The sequence below is a fragment of the Rhinatrema bivittatum genome, chromosome 4 (assembly GCF_901001135.1).
Source record: "Rhinatrema bivittatum chromosome 4, aRhiBiv1.1, whole genome shotgun sequence".
NCBI classification, from domain to species: domain Eukaryota; kingdom Metazoa; phylum Chordata; class Amphibia; order Gymnophiona; family Rhinatrematidae; genus Rhinatrema; species Rhinatrema bivittatum.
In genome coordinates, this window is record NC_042618.1 from 59,806,681 (window position 1) to 59,822,825 (window position 16,145).

The 16,145-nt window shown below is 46.0% G+C and overlaps 1 protein-coding gene and 1 pseudogene across 1 annotated transcript in view; both read right to left on the minus strand.

The window, feature by feature from the left end:
• LRRC9 (leucine rich repeat containing 9) overlaps positions 1 to 16,145 on the minus strand; it is a 1,004,248-nt gene that overhangs the window by 726,207 nt on the left and 261,896 nt on the right. Inside the window, 1 exon segment of the mRNA XM_029598189.1 lies at positions 9,848 to 10,003. Within this exon segment, the coding sequence (XP_029454049.1) occupies positions 9,848 to 10,003 (156 nt within the window).
• Positions 4,572 to 4,723, minus strand: LOC115089592 (annotated as a pseudogene).

The window sequence follows — 16,145 nt, forward strand, 5'->3', positions numbered from 1 at the left end:
AGAAGACATCCTGGAAGGAGGCGTATTGTGGAAGTAAGCCAGGTAAAGTTGGTGTAGTGGGCATGCAAATTAGTGGCGAGACTTCTGCGAGACACCGACCATGACAGCCAGGTCCCCAACTGGGATAATTCCAGCGTGGCCCAATTAAACTGTGGCATATGATCTCGTAGCCAAGGCAGTCCAAGTACCACCGGGTGCATGGCCTTATCCAATATGAGGAAGGAAATGGATTCAGAGTGTAAAGCTCCAGTGCGCAGGCCAATGGACTGGGTAATCAATGAAACTTCTCCAGGAAGTGGTTCCCCATGGATTGAAGACAATAGCAATGGTTTAGCTAATGGTGTGGTAGGAATCCATAGATGTTCTACTAAGCATTTTAAGATGAAATTTCCTCCGGCTCTGGAGTCTATGAGAGCGAGGGTCTGAAATTCAAGGCTTCCGCAGAGTAGTGAGACTGGTAAAGATAATGGAGGAGTTGGAGAGGTGAAGCCTAGAAGAAGTCCTCCTGCAGATCCTAGGCCCGTCAGTTTTCCAGACAGATGGGACAAGGTTGGACGGCGTGGCCTGATTGGCCACAATACATGCATAACCCCATGCATTTGCGAAAACGTCTTTCTTTAGAAGTTAAATGATTTTGGCCTAGTTGCATAGGCTCGTCTTCTTCTAAGGGAGCAGACGGTAGGCTTGAGGCAATGGGCACGGATTTAGGATGGTTAGCTCCCGAGGCGGACTTTTGAGGACTCTTACCCTCTTGAGTTCGATCTCGAATACGGCAGTCACTTCTCCCAGCCAGTTCCATAAGAGACTCAAGGGTATCAGGCAGATCACGAGCCACCAGTCCATCCTTCAAGCGAGAGTTGAGGCCCTTCATGAAGATAGCACGTAGACATCCAGTGTCCCAGTGTAGTTCAGATGCTAAAGTCTTGAATTCGATCGCATAGTCTATAAGTGGCTTATTACCTTGCTGGAGGTTAAGCAGAGCAAATTCAGCGACGTTCTGGCGAGCCGGATCGTCGAACACAGACTTAAAAAGTTTCAGAAATCCTGATAGGTCATTCAGGATAGGATCTTCACGTTCCCATAACGGTGAAGCCCAAGCCAAGGCTCTTCCTTCAAGTAGAGATAGGATATAGGTGGTCTTGGAAGCTTCTGTGGGAAAGAGGGTAGGCTGCAAAGAAAAATGAATACTGCATTGGTTGACAAACCCTCTACACATCCATGCTTCGCCCGTGAAGCGAGTAGGCGTGGATAACGGTAAGGTGGTCTTGACAGTCACCACCGGAGACAGCAATTCTTTCACTGGAGTTGCTGAAGTATTCAGTTGTGCCTGTAACTGATTGAAGGCAGTAGCTAAGCTTTCCAGAGACTTTTGTTGCTCAGTGATCTGCTGTGTTAGGCCAGGAATGGCCTGCAAGGCCGCGAGCTGAGCAGAGTCCAGGGAGTTAGCAATCTGTTCTGTTTGTGGCATATTGTGGACTCTTGGTTGAAGTGACGATGACTCCTCCCATGGGGAGGGGCCCCGTGGGGAACCACAACGATAGGTTAGACTCTAGTAAGCAGACACTGAGGAAAGAAAGCTTTATTTTACTGCTGATGTAAGTTGATCGTGCTTCAAGGAAGGGAAAGTACTGTAGGCCAGCGATATCACAGTAAGCTCATAAAGTCTCTATAGATGATGGTCTCACCCGGATGTAGCAAGGTTGAGTAGTGTTCCGCAGGGCAGGAAAAGCCGAACCTGAATGGTGGAATAAGGAGAGCTGGAGCGTAGCGATACTCACAGAGTGGCAGTGCTGGTAACTTCCTTGGTAGAAGAAATGAGAGAGGGACCTGAGGTCCGAGGTGCAGGATACCCTGAGCAGGATAGGCCCTCGAGGAGCGAGTACCTAGGAGTGCTGAAGGATCCTGGAAGGAAGTAGATAGAACCCCCGAGGAGTGGGTGTCCTTAGGTTAGGTAGTTGAACCCCGAAGGGCAGACAGAAGAGAGAGGCCCCCGAGGAGCAGGTACCCAGAGCTTCCGTGGAGCGAGTTACCCAGGAGAATAGAGAGGAATCCAAGTGAGCAGCTTAGAAGCGGTCAGAGTAGCAAAACTGAAATCTTTGCTAGCTCGTTGAGCTATAGCAGAGCGGAGGTTTAAATACCCGGAGGTACTGACTCATGCGGTGGGGATGCCCCCGAGGTTCCTGCCATGATGTATACAAAAGCATAGGTGGTGTGCGAGCGCGTGCCTAGGAGGCCTCAGGAAGAAGCATGGCGGATGGGGACAGCCATGCTGTATTGGAGACGCCGAGGGTTTCGGCAATCAGCACCGGAGGCAGCTATCCTTCCCAAGGAGGAGGAAAAGGGTAGAAGAGAGGTGAGGCAGAGCGGTCGCAACAATTAACACCAATGGTGCATGAATCCAGGTGAGGCCTACGATGCATACTGACTCCAGCAGCTCAGTGCCCCTGAGATCATCGGTTTCCATGGTGCCCGATATCTGTAAGCCAGTGATGAGACAGCACAATGCCCCTCAGATCTCAATCAGGACATCACCAAGATGCCTTGAGGGCACCCAGCCACTACACCGGTATGCCTCGGCATCCAAGGGTATTTTGAGTAAAGGGCGATCCTAACACTTGACCCATTCAAGGCCGAAGTCCCTTTCGCTCAAGGACTTCAGTGGCACTTGAGGGCTCCCAAGAGCCCTGGTGGTTGACAGCCACGGGGACAACCAGGGCCCAGTTTCCTCTATGGCAGCCACGCACCTCAATGGCATCAAGGGCATCAATGGTATTGGGGCAGCTCCTCACCACAATGGCAACGAGGCCATGCACCTCAACGGCCCCGAGGGTGGACACAGCATAGAGGCCATGCCCCTTGCAGATGCATCCATGGCATGGAATAGGCCAAGGCATCCATGGAATGGATGAGGTATCCATGGCATGGAATGGAACTAGGGCATCCTTGGCATGGAATGGAACAGAGGCATCCATGGAATGGATGGGTCCGCAACCTTGAAGCCCCAGGCGCTCAAGGACTCCGGTGCCTCGAGTCCACGAATGTCTATAGCATGGAAGGCCCATATGGCAATAAGGGCAATCACGCACTCTGATGGCATCGAAGGCGCCCCAGGCCCTCGATGGCATCAAAAGTGACCATGGAACTCAAAGGCAGTCCTGGTCCCTGACGTGGTCCTGACATCAATGCGTCAGATTAACGGTGCACTGATCACAGAAATGCACCGAAGGTGCTTGCCCAGGCTTCTGCTCATCTTCTCTCCCAGGGAGACTGCACTGCCATACCCGGCAAGCAGGAGGGGAGGCTACATCATCCAGGGCTCCTGCCCGTGGAGACTAGTTCCTATGGGTGTGGGGGGGATAAGTTCTCCCCCATACAGGAAAGGTATGGTCCTCGATCTCTTCGCTATTTGACCTCTATCAATGCCAATCGGTGAAATGACATGGAACTCCAGCTCGGGTAGAACTCAAGGGAGTCCCCAGACTCAGAGGCCTTCACAGATCACCCACAGACTGCACTCAGTCAGTCCTGCCAGACTGGACAAAAGGTACAAAAAAAGACAAAGTAAGGAGAGGACACAGAAACTAAACTACAGTTGCAGTATATTGTATGTATGTATATATTTATTTGTTTGTTTGTTTGTTTAAAAAGGAAGAAATAGACTCTGCCAGACTGCATAGTGACTAAGACCAACCATGCGGCTGGCAGACAGAGGAGAGAAGAAAAAGAAAAGAAAACTGCTGTAAGGAAAAGGAAAGAAAACAACTGCAGCTCTAGAAAAAAAATCACTTACAAAGTCTGTGAGGAAGCGAGCAAAGCTGAATACCCCGAATACACGGCTCCTGCGACCACCTGGCTCCGTGGAAAAAAAGAGACTGAGGGACTCTGCCTAAGGGGCAGGGTGATGACTACAGCTGCATATGCTCAGTAGGGCATGTTTGAATGTTCTAGATTCTTTGAGATCAAAGTTCTGTGCCAGGCTCCATCTGATGATATCACCCATGTCTAAGGACTATCATCCTGCTTGTCCTCGGAGAAAGGGAACCTTCCTTTTCCTCTTTTTCCCCATCCTTAGCTGTTATAAATTTTAAAAAATGACATAAGGAGCGTGTGGCTTTGGGCACCTGAGGCGGCTTGCCACAGGGCACCTCTTTTTGTAGGCCTCTGGCGCGGTTATAACATTAGTGTCGGGTGGCCTTGATGTCCCGGGAGGCGCTTCTCTTCTCATGGGGTCCAAATGACGGCAGGTCAGGTGAGGTGGCTCCCTTCCCTTACTTTCTTAACAAAAAGATTAGTTGCCCTGATATCTCCTTTCAGTCTTGCCCACTGTGCTTCTACTTCCCCTAGATTTCCCCATCCAGCTAACGACTCCTTGAGGTATTCCCCCATTTTAAGAAAGTTAGTTTTCCTTAAGTCTAGGACCCTTTCCATAAGTCTATGTATGAAACCTTCATAAGACATTTCTGAAACTTCTCAACTCTGTATTCATTTTTTGCTTTGATCTCTGCTTCAATGAACAGTTTACCGAATCTGCCAAAACTGGGAATCTACAAAACAAGATGATTATAAGTCTTCTATGCTTTGTCTATAAGTTGATTTTGTGCCTCTTAAATGAGAATGCTCCAAGCATCAAGATTATATGGATTATCTTCAATTTCTTTTCAGCTTCCTTCACTACTTCTGGAACATATTCAGAAGCCTGATCAGTGGTGCCTTCTGCAAACATTTAAACCAAAAAAAAAAAAAAAAGAAAGAAATGACCTCTTGTAGAGGCTTGATGGGTTTGCTGGCACTGGGTAGGCAGAAGTGGCAGGCAGTAATGGTCTTCTGGGATAAGTTAGTTTAAACAAACTTCAGGCAGATTAATGTGGCTCTGCCGCAGTAGAAAGTGACTGGACTGCCACGTTTTGTTCTTTGATTTGTGATAGTTTCTCACAACTTTTCCATGAAACAGGGTAAGTCAGCCAGTTTTTCATGCACATCTTCCCTTATCCTGCTTGCTCATAGCCAAATCATGTATCAAGCTCCAACTGATGCCAGTGAAGTGCAAACTGTTGTGTCAAAAGATTTATAAGCCAAGTGCAGTAGGTGACAGATTGACTCTTCTAAATCACAGACAAGGGTTGGTGTTATTGATTCACTGGATTCTGAATGAATGAATGGTTTCAAGTTCTGAACACAGTCATATATGTACTGGACCACATAGAACGGATGCTGAGTAATTCTTTGTTATTACAAGCGCGAGGAGCGCGGTCGCTTCTAAGCAGGTGGTGAGCCCTTGGGCCACGGCAAGACTTAGGAGGGCCCCAAGCCACACCGTGGGAGGTGAGCCAATGCAGGCATGGTGAGACAGGCGGGTACTGAAGCAGGGGGTAAGGAGTGGAGTCTGACCCTCAGCCGGACCTGCACACCCATGGCAACCAACAATGGGATGTTGATTGATGAACAGTCCTCCGACTGTTCCAAGCCCTTTCGGACCTGCCGCTGGGTACGGCATAGGGCGGCAGGCCGGACAGAGGCGAGGGCAGACAGAGTCCTTAGCACACTGAAGACATCAGACGGGGGCTGAAGCAAGACATCCAAGACAGGGCTGAAGCAAGACATGGGCACTGTCTCTCAGGGCGCCCTACACAGCCAGCACGGCTGGACTGGTCACGGACCACCCTGTCCTACAAACGCGGGAGCGGACAAGCGCAGGGAAGAGGAAGCGGTGGGTTACTGCACTCCTGGCAGCCTAAAGCAGGTTTGCTGCACTCCTGGCAGCCTAAAGCAGGTCTGCTGCATTCCTGGCAGCCTAAAGCAGGAAGGAACATTGGGAACTGGATCAGGCACTGGATCAGGAACAGACATCAGGCAACATCAGGAACAGACATCAAGGCAACTTCATAGACAGGACAGGACAGGACAGGGAGCCATCGAAGCAAAGACGACCACGGAGGACCTGGATCAGCAGACAGAACACAGCGATGTGCAAGGCTAATCCGAAGGCAAGCAGGAAGTGGAATGAAAGTCCTTTTATACAGCTGAAGTGGGCAACTCCCTGGGAGGAGTTCACCTGGACCGCCCTTTGCTGGCCCTATAACTGAGGTGGAGTGCTGCGGGCCGGCCCCTAGGGAGAAGGGCGTGGCCAGACCAGGAAGTCCAAACCCAGCCAGCAAGCCCCTCCTCCCCGCCCACAATAGTCCAGCCAGCAAGCCACAGGCAGGCCTCAGGAATGGCTAGGCCTCCCAGGCCCTGGAGCAAATCCTGGATGGTACACAGACAAGGCCCTGGCTTCGAAGCGGCCTCCAGTGGAAAGGTGAGATACCTCCTGTAGCGCAGCAACAGGGGGGATCGTAACATTCTTGCTGTCAGCATGGCTCCCTGGAAAACCTTTTGCCTGAAGTCATCCAGTATTCAGTGATCTTTTCCCGGCGCGGTGTTGGAGTGTATAAGGATTTTCTTCATCTTTTTCAAGGTAGATTCTACCACTACTGAATTATATCTTAATTGCATAACTTCATATCCCAGCGATTTTTTCATTCAAAACTTCAAATCCAGTTTCTGGGCTGTGGTGATGCCTGAATAGAGTTTCCAACATTAACATGACATCCAATACTGCATGGATTGGTAAGGCCGATGGTTCCACAAGAATGTCTAGTTTCTTTCAGATGCCCATGATTTCTGCTCTGGGATCTGGATCTTTATGTACTGCTATGCTACAAATCTGGAGTACATTAAATCCTCCAGTGGAGAAGTGTGGTCCAGCGGAACCGTAGGTGGGGCCGATGGAATTCCTGTGGAGCTGCTAGGGGACACCCCTGGTAATTGGATACTAGTCCAGGAGGACCTTAGTGAAGGTTGAGGGCTCTGCAACCCAGAAAGACCCTTGGCGGAGGTGGGTACTCACTTGAAATAGAACCCCCTAGGCCCTGAGAATGAAGAGTTTGGTAGCAGTGGTGTATCCGGCATTACTTTTTGTGGAAAGTATGGATGAATAGGGTATGCTGGGGGAAAGATTGATTGTTCTGGTTCCGGAGCAATAGAGGCAAAAACATTGCACACTATGGGCCTGATTTTAAAAAAGCATTTACTCGAGTAAGTGGGCTTTTGAAAATTGCTACGATATATGCCATTGAATTGTCCATAGGATTTTCTCATGTAAGTGCACATTACTCAAGTAAAAGGTTTTTGAAAATTGCTATGATAGTATATTATGTCTAACTCCTTTGAAAATTAACTGCTACATCAATTATTTGCTCCATAGCTTATTGCAACTTTTGAAAAGGCATTAATGGTGGAGCATCTTCATCTGAAATTAGTATGGAATTATGTTCTGCTACTAGTGGAGGATTTGAATCCAAAGGGAGAACCTAACAGATGGAGTCATAGACTGGAGTCAGCAGCTGGGAGACTGACAGTGCCCTGGTAATGAATGGCAATAGACGAAGCCTAGTTTCAGCTACTGAAGTGATTATGTTGCATATAATTATGTAGGCAATGCTGCCTTCAATATTTCTTGTGTGTATTGCTCACCTGGGCATACTAGTAATATTAGAAAAGAAATGGGGAGCGCCATGGACTTTGATCAAAAGTTATAAAGTGATGTGAGAGTGGAGAAAGTTTTGGAGCATCGCCTATACTGAGATGGCCCACTTTTGCTTTTTGTTTTTTTACATCGAATGTGGCAAGGTAGCTGGTGGTTGCATTGATGAATGCTTCAAACATGGTGGTTAGTGCATTGCTGTGCTGACTGAGCTTCTTCACCTAGTTGCATTGGGGATCTCGATGCTTTGTGTGTAACTTTTTTGATGCAATATGCACTGAGAAGTGTTTTGAATGCTTCAATGCACCTTGTTTTAAATGCTCTAAAGTATCTTGTATCAAGCGTTCCAATGCACCATTCTTTGGGCACACCAATGCTCTATGTGTTGAATGATGTGCTGCATAGTGCAACAGGTATTTTGATGAGCTATGCAACAAGGGCTCTAATGCTTCTTGTGTCGACTGCATAGATGATTTTGATGCATCTTTCCCTAATGATAGCTTTTGTATATGTTGCATCATATCTTATTTTTTTGGATGGTACTGGAGCAGAATCTACCAAATGCATTGAGGAATCTTGGTGCTTTGCCTTTGTGGGCATTCTGACCGACTCCGATGATCTAGGCCATCTGGGGCTTGACACACCTGGAACCATCCAGTTCGGCTCATCACAACTTGATGATTTGCTCTGGTTGCTTCTGGAGGACGCGAAGGAAGGCTGGCTTCTCGATGCCAACCAACTCTTACTTTTTAGCTGCAAGCTGGCTATCTTCGCTACCCAAAACCACTGGTACTTAGGAGAAATCTGGCCATATATAAGGCAGTTTATTTGATCATATTCCAGCCCTGGGCAGATATAATAGAGTTCATGTCCATCTGTGACGGACATAATCTGTTCACAGTTGCAAGATTTGAATCCACTGATGGTCTTTTTCAATGTCGTATTCTGGAATGTTCTTCTTTTCTTCTTTATTATTATTTTTTTTTTTAAGATAGCCAAAAGGTCACATAGCATTGAAAAGTGTTATATGGGGCCACTGAATAGTAAGTTTAAAGACAATTTTTAGACTAAGGAGAATATTGAAGAGAGAGATGGAAAAACATATCTGTGCAAAACACAGACAAAAACATCTGAGGAGATTCTGAGACAACGTCCATGCAGGAACTCCCATACAAGCTCAGTAGAGCTAACAGCTCCAAAAGCTTGGAGATACAGATCCATTCAGTGCTGCTGGATATAGTCGCCCACATATCATGGCTAATTTAGTCTTGTTTATCAATGGAAAAACCTTTTTTCAATGGAAAATAAGTTCTAGAACATGAGGTCACAGAAAGACTGGTGCAGGTGTATTAGGCGTCCTAGGCAAATTTTCAGTCTTGTTCTAGCCCAGCATCCCCCTCTCTTGCCCCACTCAGCATCCATCTCTCACTCTCTTCTCACTCTCTGCCAAGTCTTGAAACCCTCCCCTTTTGCCCTGTCATTTTGCACAGCATCTCTTCTTTCTAACCCTGTGTCCAGCATCTCTATTCTCCTTCTCCCCCCCCCCCCTGCAGCATCTTCCTCTTTCTCCCTTTCACTCCCTGTTCAGCAAATGAGCATTACTTCAATCCCTTGCCCCCTTTTTGCAGTGCCCAGCATCTTCTCTCAACATCCCCTACCTGCCCAAAATCCTTTCTCTCTCCATCCAACCCTCACCTGCCCAGCACCTTCTCTCTTTCCATCCACCCAGCACCCTCTCTTCACAGCTCCCCCACCCACTCAGCTTCCTCGGGTGCTTCCCCCCCCCCCCAGCTCTCACCACCACCACCACACATCGTCCCAGCATTCATTCTCTTCTCTTTTGTGGTGCCAGACTTAAAAATGGGTAGTTGGTATCTGGAGGTTTCCAGAGCTTTTGCCACACTTACCCCTGAACAAATTTTGGCATCCTCAGTAACCGCCTAATTCACCTAATAGAACAATTGGCCCTGGTCACAGTATGAGGCGCTAAGGTGCTGGAACCAGGAATAACATCAGAAAATATTTCTTCATGTTAGGTGGTGGATGCATAAAATGACATTCTGGTGGAGTTGGTTGAGACAAAATAGTAACAGAATTCAAGAAAGCACAGGGTAAACAAAGAGGATCCTTGGTTTAAAAAATGTAAGGGAAATGACAGACACAAAACTACTAAGACAGTGTTACCACCCTGTTTTCCGTACTGTAAGTTAGTAGTTAAATAACATATCATGCTAACAAAAAATCTATACAAGATTATTAATGTTCCCAATTCTGAACAATTCATTGTTAGCAAGTTCTTAAATGTATGAAAACATATGCACTCACATGTTTTGAAGTAAAAGTGAGGATTTTTATGCACTTTTCTGGCACTTTTAGTAATTTGCACTTTTCTTCTTTGAGTTTTTCAAGCATCTCACTTAGCTGTCTATAAACAGTCTTCACACGCATGTTATAATACATTATTTTTTTCATCACTGTAGACTGGCAATAATATATGGGAACCAAAAGAAAAAATTAGGTAAGTACTTTAAAATATGGTGATCAGTATTAACAGTGCATAATTTTCACATTACTATATACAATAAGTATTTTACTTTAAATGTGTTACATATCAGATTATCAAATTTATTACAGTTTTACTTTAAGGATAACATTTCTGTGGCAATATTGAAAACTTATTTCAGTAAGCAAGTATATTTTATAAAACATTTATGTAAAGAACAGACATTCTTGTTGTACTATTCTTTTTACTGAGAATAGTAATCTATGGTATGCATATCTTATAAATGAAAATATGGAGGTCTTTATTCAGCCACTATGCAGATCGGCTAGTTAGCTGGGATAAGCAACATGGAATCTATTAATCTTTTGGGATCCATCCAAGTACCTGTGACCTGGAAACAGAATACTGAGGTTGATGGACCCAGTATGGCAAATCTTATTTTCTTAATACAGTTACATAAATAAAGAACGCATATTTAAGATATACAATTATCAGACAGTAAAACAGTACAACAGAGAAAGAAACCAAAAGGAAGGCAACAGATTTGTGTATGCAACTCACACAGCCACTGTAAACACACAAGTTATTTTAAAATATTATTCTCGGCAGCTTATTTAAAATTTAAACTTTACATGCATTATTTCCAATGGAAAAAGTAACTGCAGAAAAAGCAGATTCAAATGTCTGCAGGTACTTTTTCCCCAGGGTATTTTTGAAAAGGAAAGTATGTATGCACTTTCCCTTTGAAAACTGATGCAAATCCCACAGGTAAAAAGTACCTGAAGACTTTGCAGCAATGCTGGCAGTTTGAAAATTTGACTTCATTGCTGCAAAGTCAGCAGGTACTTTTTACCCCCAGTCTGTGCACCAGTTTTCAAAAGAAAAGAACACACCTATTTTTACTTTGAAAACTGCCACAAGGAAAAGTACCTACTCTTTTCTGCAGGAACATTTTCCAACTAAAACTACACACATAAAAGTACATTTTCAAAGGGGTTTCGCACATAAAAATACCTCATAAACATGTAAGTAGTATGCACATTCGTATATGCAATTATATAAATGTGGTGGGGTGAATTTTAAAAGAGTTGCTCATGGTAAAAGGTCTATATACTTGAGTAACACGTTTTTAAATCCAGAAAATTATGTGCGTATATGTCCATGCGTGCGCAACAGAATGCGCGACAAAAAGGGGTGGATTATGAGGTGGGTCAGGGGTATTCTGGGGTGAGGCCACCATTTCCATGCGTAAATCCCAATTTTAAAACCGGTTAACGCGGCATACAGATTTCTGCTGCTCTTATTCCTGCGGTAAGTCTGAAAAAAAACTTGTTATAGCCAAAAACTGACTGGGCAAGGGATTTGGGTAAACTGATGAGTGCAGGCTGAAGAACAGAGGGGTTTTGATGACCTAGAGATAGATGAACTAGGCAAACTGATGATGTAAGTGGTCAAATTGGTTATTTCCTTCATGCCTGCATGTTTTAAAATTTGCTCTCTTGCGTGTGTAAAAGCCTTCAAGCCTAAAGAAAGATACATGAATTTCCTTGCATAACTGCTTAAATATAGGGACACACATACTGTACACGAGTTAGGTGTATTTTAAATCGTACGCATACATTTGCGTTGATGATTTAAAATTCCAGGGGACATGTATGCCCACGTGGCTGTTTGAAAGTTATCGCCCCCGATGGTAAATTTAAAACAACCACATATGCCCATGTATGCGTGCATGTGCAGCTTGCACCCAGACATGCAGCCATTTTATAACTTACACGCGTATATGCGCATATGATATAAAATCAGCTGTCTGCGCTAAATGAGTGCATAGTTTTCTATGGATGATCGAGGGGTTAAAGGGGCACTTAGAGAAGATAAGGCCATCGCAGAAAGATTAAATGATTTCTTTGCTTCGGTGTTTATTGAAGAGGATGTTGGGGAGGTACCCATACTGGGGAAGGTTTTCATGGGTAATGATTAAGATGGATTGAACCAAATCACGGTGAACCTAGAAGAAGTGGTAGACCTGATTGACAAACTTAAGTGTAGTAAATCACCGGGACAGGATGGTATACACCCAAGTTCTGAAGGAACTAAAAAATGAAATTTCAGACCTATTAGTAAACATTTGTAACCTATCTGTTACAATGGGGGTGCTTTAGTGTGGCCTTGGGCCTCAGCCCGACCCCAGACGAATCCAGGACAAAACCGAGGGTTGGCGACGTGTCCCAGGATGGCAGAGACACGGTCTTACCCTCTGCCGGGCCTGCAAGCTCCCAGCGCCAACAACAAGATGATGTTGGTAGGAGAACGGTCCTCCGACCGTTCTGAGCCCTTTTGGACCTGCCACTTGGATCGGCATGGAGCAGCAGGCCGGCCTGAGGATGAGGGCAGACGGAGGCCTTGACACAAAGACATGACACCAAGGTTGATGCGATGGCATCACTGACGAGGGTTGATGTGAAGACATGACACCTGGGCTGTTGAAGACATGACACCAAGGCTGATGCAACGGCATCAGAGACGAGATGAGGAACTTGACAACGTCCAGACGAGACGAGACATTGGGCAGGTAGACATTGGCACTGTCTCTCAGGGCGCCCTACTCAGTCCACCTTCACGGGTGGACCCAATGGGCTGGTCGCGGACCACCTGTCCCACTACGCGCCCTACACAGCCCAAGGAGGCTGGTCATGGGCCACGAGCCACGAGGAGAGCAGGACAAGCGCAGGGAAGAATCCAACCAAGGCAGAACTTCTACGATGGAGCCAGATGTCATCCGAAGCACCACAAAGGCTGGCAGGACAAGACAGCTCAGGAGCACAGGACACCAGTCCAATGCCAGCATCTCCCATGACGAAGCTGCGTCACCCGGAGATCCACGGCCGGCAGAACAGAAGGCTCCAGAGCAAGAACGAACACCATGGAGGGCTGGAACACCAGGAAGCGATACACCAGGAGATGAGACACCAGGACACCTGGACGGGGACCTCAGGCAATGAAGACATGGCATGACGAGAAGACAAGACGAGACGAGGAGATCCACGAAGAAGACAGAAGACCTGACGGAGCTCTGGCAGGCAGGAGCCTCCAGAGTGAAGTAACTCTGATGCAAGGCAAAGAGCAATGGCAAGACCAGCCCTTTTATAGGGCTGAGCAGGAAATAGTCACAAAGATGGGGGCCCAGGGCATATCTGGCCGTGGGCCCTTTAAATATTGAAGAGAGGCACGGCCGCGCGCCTAGGAGGAAGGAAGCTGGCTGTGCAGAACTGTGTACAGCAGTCCTGCACCGACGTCCACGACGTAGAGGCAGGGCTGGGCCTGGAGACAGGCCCCGAAGACAGCAGCGGCTCCAGCCACTGCAGGAGGCCCCAAGGGCGGCTCCAGCCGCAAATCCAGGCCGGGGCTTGAGGCCTCAGGCCACGAAGATAAAGACGTCGGTGGCGGCTCCATGTCGCAAAGATGATGCTGAAAGTCCGCGGCACCAGCCGCGGTGAAGAGGAGACCCGATGGCGGCCTCGGACCACAGGGGGAAATCGAGTCCACGGCCACAGGACCGCAGGGAGAAATAGAGTCCGCGGAAGGCCCGACTTCGGCAGCATCCATGCCGATATCGGGCAGAAGGCAGCAACGTGGGGGGAAGGTGAGTGCCTGCTCGCGGGGATTAGCTCCGCGGGAAGGGTTCCTAACACTATCATTAAAATGATCCATTGTACCTGAAGACTGGAGGATAGCTAATGTAACCCCCATATTTAAAAAGGGCTCCAGGGGCGATCCGGGAAACTACAAACCGGTTAGCCTGACTTCAGTGCCAGAAAAAATAGTGGAAATTAGTCTAAACATCAAAATCACAGAACATACTGAAAGATATGGTTTAATGGAACAAAGTCAGCATGGCTTTACTTAAGGCAAATCTTGCCTCACAAATCAGCTTCACTTTTTTGAAGGAGTTAATAAACATGTGGATAAAGGTGAACCGGTAGATGTAGTATACTTGGATTTTCAGAAGGCGTTTGACAAAGTTCCTCATGAAAGGCTTCTAGGAAAAATAAAAAGTCATGGGATAGGTGGCGATGTCCTTTCGTGGATTACAAACTGGCTAAAAGACAGGAAACAGAGAGTAGGATTAAATGGACAATTTTCTCAGTGGAAGGGTGTGGGCAGTGGAGTGCCTCAGGGATCTGTATTGGGACACTTACTTTTCAATATATTTATAAATGATCAGGAAAGAAATACCACGAGTGAGGTAATCAAATTTGCAGATGATACATAACTGTTCAGAGTAGTTCAATCACAAGCAGATTGTGATAAATTGCAGGAAGACCTTGTGAGGCTGGAAAATTGGGCATCAAAATGGCAGATGAAATTTAATGTAGATAAGTACAAGGTGATGCATATAGGGAAAAATAACCCATGCTATAGTTACACAATGTTAGGTTCCATATTAGGTGCTACCACCCAAGAAAGAGATCTAGGCGTCATATTGGATAACACATTGAAATTGTCGGTTCAGTGTGCTGCGGCAGTCAAAAAAGCAAACAGAATGTTGGGAATTATTAGAAAGGGAATGGTGAATAAAACGGAAAATGTCATAATGCCTCTGTATCGCTCCATGGTGAGATCGCACCTTGAATACTGTGTTCAATTCTGGTCGCTGCATCTCAAAAAAGATAATTGTAATGGAGAAGGTACAGAGAAGAGCTACCACAATGATAAGGGGAATGGAACAGCTCCCCTATGAGGAAAGACTAAAGAGGTTAGGACTTTTCAGCTTGGAGAAGAGATGGCTGAGGGGGGATATGATAGAGGTGTTTAAAATCATGACAGGTCTAGAACGGGTAGATGTGAATCAGTTTTTTACTCTTTCGGATAATAGAAAGACTAGGGGGCACGCCATGAAGTTAGCATATGGCACATTTAAAACTAATCGGAGAAAGTTCTTCTTCACTCAATGCACAATTAAACTCTGGAATTTGTAGCCAGAAGATGTGGTTAGTGCAGCTAGTATAGCTGTGTTTATAAAAGGATTAGATAAGTTCTTGGAGGAGAAGTCCTTTATCTGCTACTAATTAAGTTGACCTAGATAATAACCACCGCTATTACTAGCATCGGTAACATGGAATAGACTTAGTTTTTGGGTACTTGCCAGGTTCTTATGGCCTGGATTGGCTACTGTTGGAAACAGGATGCTGGGCTTGATGGACCCTTGGTCTGACCCAGTATGGCATGTTCTTATGTTCTTAAGGATGCTCACATGTGCAAGTAAAATCCTGCCCACTTAAGTGGGGAGGATTTTATTAGATACAAGCACTGGCACAAAAGCCCTTTTTCACAGTTTGCTCCCAGTTCACACAGTTAATGGATCGGAAACCTAACTTCCCCTGTTATTTAGCCTCCCTTTTACCCTCAACCCTTAAAAAGCAGAGTTGCTTACCTGATCTCAAAGAATCTAGAGCTTTCATAAGAACATAAGAACATACGAAAATGCCATATTGGGTCAGACCAAGGGTCCATCAAGCCCAGCATCCTGTTTCCAACAGTGGCCAATCCAGGCCATAAGAACCTGGCAAGTACCCAAAAACTAAGTCTATTCCATGCTACCATTGCTAATGGCAGTGGCTATTCTCTAAGTGAACTTAATAGCAGGTAATGGACTTCTCCTCTAAGAACTTATCCAATCCTTTTTTAAACACAGCTATACTAACTGTACTAACCACATCCTCTGGCAACAAATTCCAGAGTTTAATTGTGCGTTGAGTAAAAAAAGAACTTTCTCCGATTAGTTTTAAATGTGCCCCATGCTAACTTCATGGAGTGCTCCCTAGTCTTTCTACTATCCAAAAGAGTAAATAACCGATTCACATCTACCCGTTCTAGACCTCTCATGATTTTAAACACCTCTATCATATCCCCCCTCAGCCGTCTCTTCTCCAAGCTGAAAAGTCCTAACCTCTTTAGTCTTTCCTCATAGGGGAGCTGTTCCATTCCTCTTATCATTTTGGTAGCCCTTTTCTGTACCTTCTCAATCGCAATTATATCTTTTTTGAGATACGGCGACCAGAAATGTACACATTATTCAAGGTGCGGTCTCACCAAAGAGCGATACAGAGGCATTATGAC